The following is a 14,721-nucleotide window of genomic DNA, read 5'->3' as shown; positions in this document are numbered from 1 at the left end:
TATGATAGCAGCCTGGTCTTTTGGCCCTCACCTTTAACTATTTTGCCATTTTCTGGTTACCACTAGGCAAATATACTGTGGAAATTATGGACCTTTAAGACACACAACTTTGCTACAGGTATTACTGCTGCAGGATAAATCATCCTTTTTTATGTGAAATAACCAGAATATTGACCTGTTGACCTGTGTGTGCATAGGCCTCTTTTAATTCTTGAGTCTTCTTACTTCTTTTGGACCTATCTCAACATCCTGCTGAATCATCACTTAAGATTCAAGGTTAGACAGAACCAGTTCCAATTTACATTCCTATCCATTGGCCTGACAGCAGCCCACAAGTTGCTCACCAAGTCTCTTGCTCCAGTATTCCCTTGTTGAGGACGTGAGGGGCATGTCTATCCATATCTTGACAACTCTATGATACAATCTTCATCAACAAAAAGAGTCAGGAGATCTTTGGTACTCACCATTCATTCCCTAAGAGATATGTGCTTCCCTCCAGACCTCCCAAAACCTAGCCTGCTTCCAGAGAATTCAACAGTTTTCCTGAGGGCTCATCTGGATATAGTCAAGAACTACCTTTCCCTCTATAAAGAAAGAGCTTTCTTGTTGAATCTTTCTTGGCAGATCAGGCAGATAAGTGAGGTATCCTCAGAGTTCAAGGCCACATGTCCTCATCCATACTTAATGGCCCTACTAGCCAGGCTGTATATGAGGAAATTCCAGTGATACCTCAGGAATCTGTGTCAGCAACAAACTCACTCCATGCATCAGATGAATCTGGCTGTTGTTGACATAATAAAAGTGTTGGATTGGTGGGCTCAGCAGGTGTTATTCAATCATATCAGGCCTGTGATATTCTCACAAAGGAAGTAAACTCTTACTGTGGATACAGCTCACCTTGCAGAGCATATTTGGAGTAACTAAATATTTAGAGGAACTAAAAAAACATGTTGCAAATGCCTTGGTTGGTGCTGGTTAATCGCCAAACAATCAAAGGTAAAGATTTAAGAGGAGAAAAGCAAGGAATCATGGAATGAGCCCAGTCATTGACTGTATTTCTCAAGACTAATGATAGGCAAATAGCAAGTAGTACTTCAGCAGAGTAACAAATGTGCTTACTGCTTTAAAACCAGAAATCTTGGCAATAACTTTAAAACTGTTAATGTCCGACACAGATTGAGATGGGTGGCAGCCCTTTCCATGAAGTACAAAAGCCATCAGTTCCTGTAGTGCTTGTGAAAACCCCTAAAGTTTGTCATATAGCCTTTCTTATGCTTCAAGGTACACCTGTCAGTCATTGCTGCATGTCTGCTTATGGATCCTCCCTCGTCCTCCCACTCTTTGGTTAGGTATTGCTTGAAGGGAATTTAGTACCAGAAATTTCCTAGGAGACCTGTACTACACCCCTCTGTGGGATCTCACCTTTGTAATTGAAAAACAAATCCTAGTCCCTTTTGTGACAACCTTTCAGTGTCGAGTTTGTCCAGAAAAACATTGTTTCTGGTTGGTATCACTTCAGCTAGAAAGGTACCTGAGTTGCAGACCCTCATATGCAGAGAACCTTACAACAGGGTGAATCTTTGGCTTAAATCCTTTTGTATTCTAAAATCACATTCTGAGCTAGAACCTAACCAAAATATTCATCTTCATGCTTAATATTCAAATCTGCTGAATAAATAGAGAAGGACTTTGTATTTGTGGAGTATCTGTAAGCATCTCCGATATTATATTAGAGCAAATGATATCAGATAAGCAGATCAGCTATTTGTTTTCTTTATGCCTGAAAAAAAACAATTAAATGAGCTTGCAAGTAATCTATCCAGATTGTTGGCAAACTCGCTGTAACTGCAGTAAAGTGACATCTAGGGGCTACTGTCAGAGAACGCATTACCAGTGGGTCAGGCACAATGGCAGCATTCCTCAAAAATGTTTTTGTACGGGGCATTTATGAGGCAGCTGTTTGGACATCTGTCTACACCTTCCACAAGTACTACATACAAGCTTGATTTCTAGTCTAAGAGTAGGGCAATGTCTGCCATTAAGATTTTGCAGGACATGATGACATCTCCTGCTCATGAAAAATTGCATTCCTGCTTTAGTACTGTTCCCGTGGATAAGAATGTTGTATTGTAGCAGTGATCCCAGCAGCAGACATTATACAGTTTTGTGAAGTATCACTAATGCAATAAATGCCCCCCCCCCCGACCATCTTTGATGCTGACTACGGAAGTTGAGGGTGGAGATCTTAGGTGCATTATAATATTTAGGTAGTTTAGCAAACAGACTACTAGGTTTGTATGTGTCCTGTGTGTAAATTAGAAAATGACTCTCAATACTGGACATGCACTTGCTAGGAGTACCCAAATTACTCCCCCCCCCCCCCACACACACACACACACACACGCGCACACGCGCACACACCCACACACACACACACCAGTGCACAGATTTAGAAAAATGTTCTATTGGATTTTGCAAGCCGAGGAACAGAGATGGCTGTGCCTCTGTGCAAAGCACATGGTCTAATCACTTTTAGCAAAAATATATATAGCAAAAAAACAAAAAAAAAATGGCACAAGCAGCTCCTGCTTTTAAGCTGTATGTTTGTCTGATGTCTCTGTTGGAGGAGGAGCTAAACTGTCTGGGTAATCAGACTAGAAATGTGGAAGTAAACCTTTGGTTATTTCCTAGAGGTAAGAATTTGTAATTCAGTAGGGATCTGTGTACTCCAGCATCTACTTACAGTGAGTTACAGAAACAACTGTAGCATATTATACATAAATACAAATTTATAAGCAAAGTAAATGAGAAATGGTTGTAACCTAAATTACAAATTTATAAGCAAATGTAAGGAAAAAATGGCTACAACTGAAAAATACCTCCTTGCGTCTACATTTATAACAATTGTTGTAGTAGTAGCCTGTTTTGTGTGTGAGACATAACAAGAATGTGTTTTTTATGGCATGATAATGGAGATACTTTTTAATTTTTTTCTCCCATCTTGCTTTTCCTGTGCAGTATGTCCTCTTACATTTGAATATTTTCTGAAAGCTGTTCACTTGCATCAGTTATTTAATTTCCTTTAATGTTTTAGTATTGGTTATACTCATTTGTCAGATATTTTAAGCACTTATTTATATTAGTCCTAATTGTAGATTAGTTTTCCTCATGATTTTTCAAGGTTATTTCCTCTGTATATCAACTATTTGTACCAGTCAGTCTTGCTCAAAAGGAACTAAACGTTTAAGTAAGTATTTCTTCCCAGTTTCACAGAAATATTAAATAATGAAGAGCAGTGTATACCTCATCTCTAGTTATCCATAAGGTTTGTTTAAGTTACATGTACAACCAATGACAAATACTCTTGCCTTTTTATTTCTTCTTTGACATCTCTTCTTTTGTAAATAGTTTGAAGTCTTAACATCACTGAAGTCTTTGCATAAGCACATTGATTGTGGACAACTGACATCAGAGTTTGAAGGCACTTTCCGTTATAACCACAACGAATGGCTACGATTCCACAAGGTATATATATATATGACCCTGAAAGAGTTATGTGTTCTTAAACTTCATAGTCATTTTTCTTTTTTTTTTTTTTTTTTTTACTTTTGGTAAAACAGGAGGTAAAATTTAAAAAACAGTGATTTTTAAATGAATCTGTGTACATAATGCCTCCCACTTTTGGCAGCTTAATTATTTTTCAAATTTCAAGTTTGTTAGAAACACATCATGCTTAAATGAGGGGCAACAGGTAGACAAAGTGTAAAGCAGATGAGCCCCTGTTGACTGTATGTGACGTTGACTCCAAGCTAATTTCATTTTCAGCTGTTCTGCTTCAGTGTGTTTGCTGTGTGCCTGAACAAAAGTGACCACTTAGCTCAAGTGGTCTAAAGCAGTTAGAGGAGATGGGACCACTGTATATCAGTGAAGCACTGCAGTGCAGCATTGTGGGTTACATGACAGCATTGCTGCTACTTAACAGACATAGACTGCAAATGGTTACTAATGAGGAAAATATGCCACTAGATTTTACAGGAAGTACATACCATGCAGGGATGTAAGAAGACTGATCTTAAATTACCAAGAGCTTTACTTATTGTGTGGTGAAAGACATTTCATCAATACACTATTAATGGTAAAAAAATGGCTGTAATTTCTTGAAAAGATTACATATTATTGTCATATTGCATGGTTCTGGCTGATGATAAATGGCCAAAATTGCCTCTAAGGATGAGTTCCATTGATGGAGATGTTATTGCCCTGACTATGATGCATCGACAGGGGTTGATGTAGCGGATCTGGTAAGTAGTGAGGTTGTATGTCACAGATGCATCCACTGATGGAGACCTACTTTTGGGCATGCAGTTTATCTGAGCCTGCATGATGTCCTCGTGGTGTAGTACTACTCGAGTAGGGTGGAATCACCAGTTTGGCTGACATTTGGATGCTCTATATACTTGGCACTTACAAATCTGTTCAGTTACCAGAAGGATAATCCCACCTTTTAAAAAGAGGCACACTTCGTGGGGTGATGAAGGGTATTACACTGGGTAGGGCTGGAAAAATGAGTAGAGCAAGACAGCAAATAAATGTAAACATGAACACTTACCCATCTAACCAAAACTGTAAATGTACAGATATATAGCAGATAAAAAATTTAAAACTTGTTTGTAAAAAAAAAAGAATAAAAAAAACACTTCATTGTACTGTAATATTGACAAATCAATGGAACTGCTGTTATTGAACAGTTATACTTTTTTCACTTTACATTTTATTGTATTCTATTGAATTAAATATAGCACTCATTACCACCTTTTTCTAATTTTCATCACATACTTTATATGTATTTAAATACTGTCCTTTCTCACATTACCCTTTTAACAGTGTTTTTTCTTCTTTTTTTAAATGTCATCTTTGCAAGATATGATAGACTTTCTTGTGTCAAATAAAATCTGTAAAATCCAGACAGTGTCTTCATTCTAGAAAATGAATTGCTCCTATATAAGGGTAAACAGTGTAAAGATGCAGGAAACATTATTCTGGTGGTGTCTAACAAAGCATTTTTTCATGGACCAGGCACACACAGCAGATTATTATGCAGAAATGAATGTCAAGAAAATTGCCTTGAGAGTGAAGTTCAGGATTTGAATATTGATATCTGTTTGAAAACCACTTGATGACTCATTTTAATACATAGTGAACTTTTTCTGCTTCCTTCAAAAATAAATAAGTACAATTTATTTTAGAATGAGGTCTGCAGTAGGTTTTAAAGCTATTGATTGAATAGTATTGTAGTTCTCTTCTTGGTGCCATTTATGTGCCAGTGAGAGGTGTTGCAGCTTTTAAAACTGTTATCTGATTTCTGGTGCAGTTCCCTGGTGACTGCTGCCAGTGTGCTAGTCAGTGCAAGCTTGGTCTTCTGTTGTAATAGCTTGGTTCATATGTAAGACCCCAGCTGTAACACAGAAGATTCTGGAAACAAACGTAGAATCCACACAAACTACTAGGCAACCAAAATATAGACCGTTCACTACTTCAAAACACGTAAAAATAAAAATACAACAAATTCAAAAAAGTTTACTGTATAAACACTTCCATTCTATCACAGATTAAACTTCTTCAGATACAATGTCACAATTATATCTACCCTTGATTGAGACTTTAATGCCATTAATGATTGTTCCGGTGCAGGCCAATATGTATTTACATAGATTACATCTGCCACATTTGTTAATTATATGGTTGGTACAAGTCATTCTGTCCTTAACACAGAATATTAGGAATATGTCTTCAAACAGAGATTAATACTGGGCCACAGATCATAACGCATTCAGTTCTGTGTTCCAAAAGTGAATGTTCAGAAATTTAAGTTGAAACAGAGTAAAGTGAAGATCTCAAGGTAAAGCTTGACATTTTTGAGAACACGTTTTATATTGGTTATGACTGTGGAAAATTGATCATAATTCTTTATAGTACATAAAACTTTAGCTGCTGTAATGTGCCACTAATTAAAGGAAAAAAAGTATACAAGTGCAAAATACTTTACATCTTTGAAAGCTGTAATTAACATTGACAGTGGCTAGAGGTGATATGATCTCTAATCAATCAGTAACTTTAAATGCTGCTAGACACTTCACTCTATAAAACTATTTTTCTCAATAAACACAGAGGTGAAGAACAATACATTCTATTATCAGAATTTCATATTCTATGAAAATGATACATTATACGTTTCTACGTAATAGCAACACGTAAGATATTCTACATTTGTACATAATAATAAGACAGTAAGAATAATACAAAAGGCTCACAAATATACTTACTACACATTTGGAATACTGTGTTATAGGAGTGTTTAAGCAATGCTACAGTTTCAGTACTGAGGAAGATTAACAGAATTTTAAATACAGCATATGTCATGGTAGTTATGGTAGTTGGTAGGTTTAAAGAGTATGTCAAAAAGAAGTAGGATAGACGTGGAACATGTTGTGCTTGTAATATTATACAGTTTTTCATATGTATAGCAAGGAGTCAAATCATTTTAATGAAACTATAGACTGTAATTCACAGCATCTGCCTGTAGTTAGGGATAATGCCAACTAGAGCTTTTTTTTTTTTTTTTCTTTTTTATCCAAGTGTCTAACAAGTAGATTTGAAAATGTGTGTGCATTTATAACGGGGAGTGGGATGGGGTTCTGGGACTTGGAGACATAGCTGGAAAACAGAAATTCTTCAGCTATGTTTTTGGACTTTTCAGTCATTGTAAGATGTTTATCAGTAGAGTGGTTATTGATTGAAGGTGAACCTTTGTAGCAGAGCGCCTAGGGCAGGACCACACAAAATGCTGCTTGTAGTAGAGAGAGAGTGAAGTAGTGGGGTAGCTCTAACCAGTTAAGGTGCTTAAGGGCAATGCACTGATGGGAACAGTACACTTTACTGGATACAGATTTGGTTATTTTATTGTAACACCACTCAAGTCTCCTCTTCTGTGTGTCTTGGAGGTTGATGAAAGTTAGTGAGGCATATAGGAGTGTAGAGCTTAGGCAATTCCATTTTGTTTGATGCATTTACATTGTGCCTGTTTGAATAGGCACAATGATAATTCACAAGCTGTGTCGTTCTGTTTCTATCATCTGTCATGATGTTAGGTAATATGTAAGAATACAGTTGTTGGCATTCCAAGGCCAAAATAAAATCCAGACATCCACAGCCCTTTTTTCCCATTTGTGCACATTGTAGTGCTTCTGTCATCTTTTTGTTGTCCTAAACGAGCATCTGTAGATGGAGTCAGGGTGTCACTTTAACAGTGACAATCATCTACAGCCAAGGTTCACACCACTGGATAGCTAGCCCTGATGCAGTTGTTCTTCCATATGACATATGCACATGCACACTCACACCTACAGCCAACTTGGAGTGTCCAATCCACTTACTGCATGGCTTTGGAATGTGGGAGGAAACCAGAGCATCCAGAGAAAATCCAAACACAAGAACGACATACAGACTCTACACAGATGGTACCTCAGCCAAGAATCAAACCAGAGAATCACATGATGTGAGGCAGTAACACTATCTGCTGCACCACTGTGCCAGTGTATTAAAATAAAATAAATCTACCAAAATAAAATGCCATTTCATTTTCTGTCAGATCTACGGAGTAAAAATCTAGTGTGACTGTTAGCTTAACTGCAAAACTGGTTCACTGGTGAGACTTTTACTATGTGAGTCATAGCTGCTGTGACCTAGTGACTCTGCAGGACTTTGATGAGTGCTGGAGGCACAGGTTGTAGCATGCCATCTACATTAGATTTCCTCTTATCCGGTCTCGTTGGGACCGGACCTTAGGCTGGATAAATGAATGGCTAGTTAATTAGAAAAAGCATACAAATTATCATTTATAGGTTATAAATAAGCTAGAATAACATGATTTGTGTTAGTGTGCATTTTTCTAAAGAATTTGGAAGTCTAAAGCTCAAATATCTGATATTATTTAGCCTAGAGGAGGCAGGTTCTGTTCTTCTCTGTTGTCTTTTGTTAGGGCTATGGCAAAAATTTGATGGCCGGTTAAAGGGAGGCCGGATAAGAGGGCATCTACTGTATAAGTTCCCATATCAAGTAGAAGTAAAATGACATCACGTTGTATGTATGCTACCTTATTAGTCACAATATGGGGCCTCCTGCTCAAGGGTGTTTTAATATCAGTGACACAGAATGATTCAGTGCTTACTGGCTGCTTAATCTACATTCAAAGCTTGTTGGGTGGAACAATTTCAGAAATGTCATGAAGCACAGAGGTGAAAATCAGTACATTTCCCAAAAAGGATCACTGCTACTTAAGTATTCTAGAAGCTCATCATCCTAAAAGCCAAACTCAAGAGGACACACTCTGCATATGTAAAGGGGCAAACATTGTATGATAGTTAAGTGATATTAGAAATAGAGTTTCAGTGAGAAAATAGGATGAAAGATAAAAATATCTGTGTAGCACTACCAAAAAGAGGAAGAAATAAGTACTACTGAAGATAAATTAAGAAATAAAATGTCAGTATAATACTCTTGTAAATAATTCTCATAATCCTAATTGTGAAGAAATAGGATTGTAGCTAGCTGTCAATCAGAATTATAAAACTGTCACACTTCAGCTGACAGCTTTCAGTGTGCCAGCAGTCTGTAATAAGAGTACAAAAGTCAGCTCTTTAACACAACTAAAAAAGCAGTTTGTATGTAAAGAAGGTCATGGGGAAAAATACCTCTACTGGGTTAGTATGCTGCAAACAGGTAAGGGAATTAAAAGGAAAAATGTCATGGAGCATGCTATATGTTGAAATCCTGTACCATAACTCATGTACTGATTTAAATCAAACATAGCAGATAAGTCCAAAAGCTCTCAAGATCCTGATGTTCCAAAAGAGCAGTTTGTAAATAGGTAAAACAATTCATGGAAGTTCTGTTGGACCATGTAACTGCATTGATGTTCTTCAAGGATGCATCTGCAGTCCTAACAAATGGGTTGTCCTGTCGTCAGGCAGCCCTTCGGTCGGCCGGATTCCAAAGTCTGGGTCTGGCCTCGGCTGGTGTCGCACCTCACCCGACGTCATCACTGCTGGTCTTCGGGTATAAAGGCATCAGCCGACGCCATTTTCCTCAGTCTTTCTTGCCGCGTGGCCAAGCAGAAGCTGTTCGCAAGTGCCGGTCGGTCAGATCCAGAGATTACTACTACCGAATACTACTTCGAAGACTTCTATAAAGCTAAGTACCCCGTTGGGGACTCTTTCTTGCCTCAGCCGATGTCAGAAAAAGTGAATAACTGTTTAACTTGTGGGAAACAAATACCTCATAAAGATTTCCACTCTTACTGCTTATCTTGTTTAGGCCCAGACCACGACGTAGCAGCTTGTTTAGCCTGTGCTTCCTTCAACCGACGAACGCTTGGGCGTCAGTCGGAGTTTGCTGAACAGTTTTTCGGCTCAGATTTTGCGTACATTATGCCGTCGGATCCTCCGACTACTCAAATTGTTAAGAAACGCAAAGAAAAGGACCGACACTCGCGGTCCGCGGTTTCGGCCGAAACCACGGCTAAGCAAACCGTGAGTGTCTCGGTTTCGGCCAAAACCGAGCAAACGGGTCAATCTCCAGCCGAATCCATGACTACTACCGAGGCCCCTTCTACCCTAGTTGAATCGGCCTCTGAAGTTTTGCCTACTACTGTGGTTTCTCAAGATTTATCGGACACCATCCCTTTGGATGTCTCTACCCCAGCATGTGGTGCTGCTAGGCCTCCTGCAGCCATGTCTATTAAGGCCTTTGCTAGGGCTAAAGCAGCCAAATCTGCTAAGTCTGTGCCTGTTAAGCCCCCCTCTCACAGGCCCAGTTCCAGTTCCCAAATGCTTACTCTGGCAGAGGATCTCATCTCTTTAATAAGGGGATCCCAATCTCACCCAGACAGGGCCTCTCAACCTCCAGAAAAGAGACCTAGAGCAGAGCCCCCTGAGCCAGTGTCCTCAGATGACTCTTCTGATGATACAGACAATACAGACCATCCAGAGGCTCCTTTTTCTACTTATGAAGATTCCGATGCTGAAGAATAGATTCCTTCTGCCTCTCCACCAGAGGAATTTTCTTTTGGGGAAACCTTACATGCCATGAGAGAGCAATTCCAATGGCAGGGACAAGATTTCTCAGACTCTAGAAAAAGGCTTAGGACCTTTTTACATTTACCGCAACACAGGCCTTTAGCTATACCTCCAGTTCTTCCTGTTGTGGATGATGCATTCAATGATGCTTGCACTGCTCCTGACAATTTACCCCCTGCCCTTGCTAAGCCCGATAGGTTTTACAGGGTCAAAAACACACGAACACAGTTGAGTAAAAAGCAGAACACCTTTATCCAACACAAAGCTTTCGGGACAACTCCCTTTTTCAATGATTAACACAAGGTGCAGTTACATTCACATTTAAATACACCCACCAAACATCACATGACCTGCAGCCAAGGTCATATGACTAAATGCATTAGTATTTAATATATCTACTAACATTTTTTACTAAATAGTATAAAATTCAAACTCTTATATATATACATATAAATATACATCTGTTCTTATATAAAAAATATGATATATCTCAACACTCAAAAATTCATCTACTCAACACTCACATCTTACTTAATGTACATAAAATTATAAAAATAAATATTTATTCAGTGCTAAAAAATTCTTACAGCAAAAAACATGACCAAATCCATGTTACCTAAACGTTAATTATTTCAAACAATTGTGCTGCAACTTTACTAGGATTGGTTTTATTGACACGGCTGCATTTAAACCAGGTTCAGTGTCTGCTGACAATCGCACTATCCACTCATATTCCCTTACCTCTAGTTGATTGCATATGTCACCCCCTCTTAAAGTTTTAAATAACATGTCTATAACCCTAAATTTAAACATATGTCCAATACCACTTTCTTTTATATGTTTATATAAAGCATTTGTCTCACATTGCCTCCTAATGCTGGACTTGTGTTCAATTATACGATCCCTCAACTTTCTCGTTGTCATCCCCACATAAAAAGATGAACATGCCACACAAGTTGCTATATATACAACATAGCAAGAGGCACATGTTGCCAGTCCATTAAAATTGTAGCGTTTATTAGTAACAGGATGTTGAAATATACTGTTATTTAATAAACTACCATCTTGGGCTGGCATTATATCAATACAACAACTACAACTGTAGCAACATATAGTGCCTCTAGATCTTCCTTCAGGTTGTAAAGTGGACAGATGCGAAAAATCCTTATAACATAAGAAAGACTTCAAAGACCTTTTATTCCTATAAGCAAATGAGGGTGTAACTCCTACAACTGCTCTTACATCATCCTGTGCTAGGAGTATTTTCCAGTATTTATTTATAACTCTTCTAACTATATGTGTTTTCATATTATATGACGTTATGAACCTCAACTTACCATCACCTCTCATTCTCTCAGACTCATTGCTAACACTATTATCAGGTAGACATATAGGTTTGTAGGTCGTCGTTCTATTATTCTTAACTAAATCTCTCATACTATCTACTAGCTTCTGTGGATAGCCACTAGCTACAAAGTCACCACATGTCTCATTTAATTGCTTCACAAAATTATCTTCAGAATTATTAAGTCTACTAATTCTTATCAACTGGGCTTTCACTATGCCCTTGAAAACATGAGGGGCGTGCATGCTTGATGCTTCTAAATAGCGCCCAGATGAAACCTCTTTTTTATACACAGTAGTAACAAATATGTTGTCATTCACTTTCAAATTTATATCCAGAAAATTCACACTACTTTGTGAACATTCCATCTTGAAATTCAAAAAGGATGTTGTGTTATTTATATAAGCATTAAAATTTAACAAATCCATATGGGTACCTTTCCAAATGAGAAAGCAGTCGTCCACAAACCTTTGATAAAATTGGACCCCATCATTTATAAAGCCACTATCATTAAACAAGTATGTCCTTTCCCACTGGTATAGAACTATATTAGCAAACGTGTTAGCTACGGGAGTACCCATAGCCACACCTGTTAGTTGCACATAATGTTGTTCATTAAAAATAAATACATTGTTCCTCAGCACTACATCTAATAGCATACAGATATTATCAGAATGTCTAGATGTAAAGCCTGAGTGCTGTGTAAGGAAATCACGTACAGACTCTATACCATAATCAATGGGAATCACAGTAAACAAAGAGGCTATATCCAACACGGCCATATACATATTCCCATTTTCCCAAAGTGTATCTTTCATATCAACTTGCCATCTGTTTAGTTTCATTAAGAAATCTGTTGTATCTTTAATAACAGTAGTGCAAATAGATAACAGGGGTTGCAGTTGCTTTTGCAAATACAAAGAGATGGGCTCCGTAACCCATCCTTTGCTTGAAACAATTGGTCTCATTGGTGGATTCTCCATGTTTTTATGCACCTTGGGAATCCCATATAACTGTGGTATTATGGGACTAGTCACAGTAAAAAAATGGAATAAGTCCAATGTAATATCACCTGCTAACTGTATGTCGTATATACACATGTTAACATAGGATACATATTTCTTAACATCTAGGCTAGAAATAAGTTTAAAAGCTGTCTCATCCCCAAGCAAAAGTAGGACAGATTCTATGTATTTAGTTCTATCCATAATTACCACAGAGCCCCCCTTATCTGCTTGTTTTATGATTATGCTAGGTTCATTCCTTAATTCTTTAAGAGATATATGCTCTGTATATGTAAGGTTAAAGATACTATTGCCTCTTAATTTCATATCATAATGATTTCTAAGTTCTGACTCACACAAGTCATGAAAAGCTACTAATATTGGTATAGTATTTGGAATGAAAGTGCTACGCCTTTTACAACCCTTTTCATTTACTGGTACATTACCAAAAATAGGTTTTAAGGATACACTTCTCACAAACATTTTCAAATCCGTTAGTACATTTACAATATCATCAGAACTTGTAGGAATAAATCCCATACCTCTACGAAGTAATGAGCAATGTCCATTCTCAATATTAAAAGATGATAAATTCAAAACATCTGCCTTTACTTTCTGGCTATTTTCAGTTGTTTTGGAGAAATGGATAATTTCCGTTTGCTATCCATTGTCGCCACTTCTTTTACAGCCAACCTACCCCTCGAGGCAGATCTGGATGCTGCCCTCTGCTCGACAACTCTTTCTGGCTGTTGTAACTGAAACGGTTTATTAAAAAAATTGTGTATAGGTTGTGTAGTCCTTTTAGTCGTATTTAACGGCTCGTCCGTTGATCTTGGTGCCAAGAAAGATCCACATGGTAATCGCACACTTTCCGCTTCACTACTAGCACCATGAGGTGCTTCAGCTACTGACGTCATCTTCACGCTGCTCGCATGATGCTGTGACGACAGCGGGGGCGTGTTCACATGCTCCGTTGGTATGCTTGCAGTTTCAAAGACATCCAGTGTGTCTAGCGCCAAAGCTACTCTTTTTGCTGATTCCGATGTAGATTTACTATGCATTTTAAAGTTTTTCTTTACCTCTCCAGCCCTGTCAGTCCTGGGCCAAGAGAATATGTTGCCAGTTTGAAAATCGCCAATATCTCTGAGGAGCTTGCGCTTCTTGGTTGCCTCAAGTCTATTATCTAACGCTAATAGTCTATCCATCATAGCTTGATGAATGGATAAACCCTCCTTCCAGCATGGCATATTAAACAAATTGTCCTCCATTTCTATTATTTCTTTTTTAAGACCATTTTCTATGTCTAAGAAAAAATCATTCATTAATGCCATATAGTCATGGCTTAATTTGAGATTCAGACATTGCCATTTTTTCAGTAAATCAGGGTAGGTGTTCCCATAAGAGGGCATCTTTAGAATTCTTAAGCCTCTAGGCACAATCCCTTTCTCCATATATGCTGCAAAGCTATAGCGTTGCCACTGCATACGCTTATATGCCCCCATTTTCCTTTCAAGACTATAAAGTAAATGTTCAAACTCCTGAATATTCACCACCGGTGTGTTAGGTTCATTTTCTTGTACAGGTAATGTCTCGGTAGTAACATGTAGTAGGGGGTTTACTTCCCTTTCAAACCACCCTTTTAAGCGATTCGAAGTATCCATTAGGCTGCAAGAACAGGCTTGATGTAACCCAACTATTCAGCACAGGTACACAAACGTAGTTATTATCAATGAATTGCTGACAGGAAAACTGAAGATCAAAAACACACGAACACAGTTGAGTAAAAAGCAGAACACCTTTATCCAACACAAAGCTTTCGGGACAACTCCCTTTTTCAATGATTAACACAAGGTGCAGTTACATTCACATTTAAATACACCCACCACACATCACATGACCTGCAGCCAAGGTCATATGACTAAATGCATTAGTATTTAATATATCTACTAACATTTTTTACTAAATAGTATAAAATTCAAACTCTTATATATATACATATAAATATACATCTGTTCTTATATAAAAAATATGATATATCTCAACACTCAAAAATTCATCTACTCAACACTCACATCTTACTTAATGTGGATACTTCGAATCGCTTAAAAGGGTGGTTTGAAAGGGAAGTAAACCCCCTACTACATGTTACTACTGAGACATTACCTGTACAAGAAAATGAACCTAACACACCGGTGGTGAATATTCAGGAGTTTGAACATTTACTTTATAGTCTTGAAAG

The 14,721-nt window shown here is 37.8% G+C and overlaps 1 protein-coding gene across 4 annotated transcripts in view; it reads left to right on the top strand.

Annotated features, from left to right (window-relative positions):
* Window positions 1-14,721, top strand: part of PLEKHG4B (pleckstrin homology and RhoGEF domain containing G4B) — a 960,241-nt gene that overhangs the window by 657,144 nt on the left and 288,376 nt on the right. For all 4 annotated transcript variants that reach the window (XM_044065125.1, XM_044065124.1, XM_044065120.1 and 1 more), the window contains exon 8: window positions 3,409-3,525. In XM_044065125.1, the coding sequence (XP_043921060.1) occupies window positions 3,409-3,525 (117 nt within the window). The remainder of the gene's footprint in view (window positions 1-3,408; window positions 3,526-14,721) is intronic.

The sequence above is a fragment of the Protopterus annectens genome, chromosome 3.part0, assembly GCF_019279795.1.
Source record: "Protopterus annectens isolate FY-2018-M chromosome 3.part0, PAN1.0, whole genome shotgun sequence".
Taxonomy (NCBI): domain Eukaryota; kingdom Metazoa; phylum Chordata; order Ceratodontiformes; family Protopteridae; genus Protopterus; species Protopterus annectens.
This window is presented reverse-complemented; position numbering and strand designations above follow the sequence as displayed.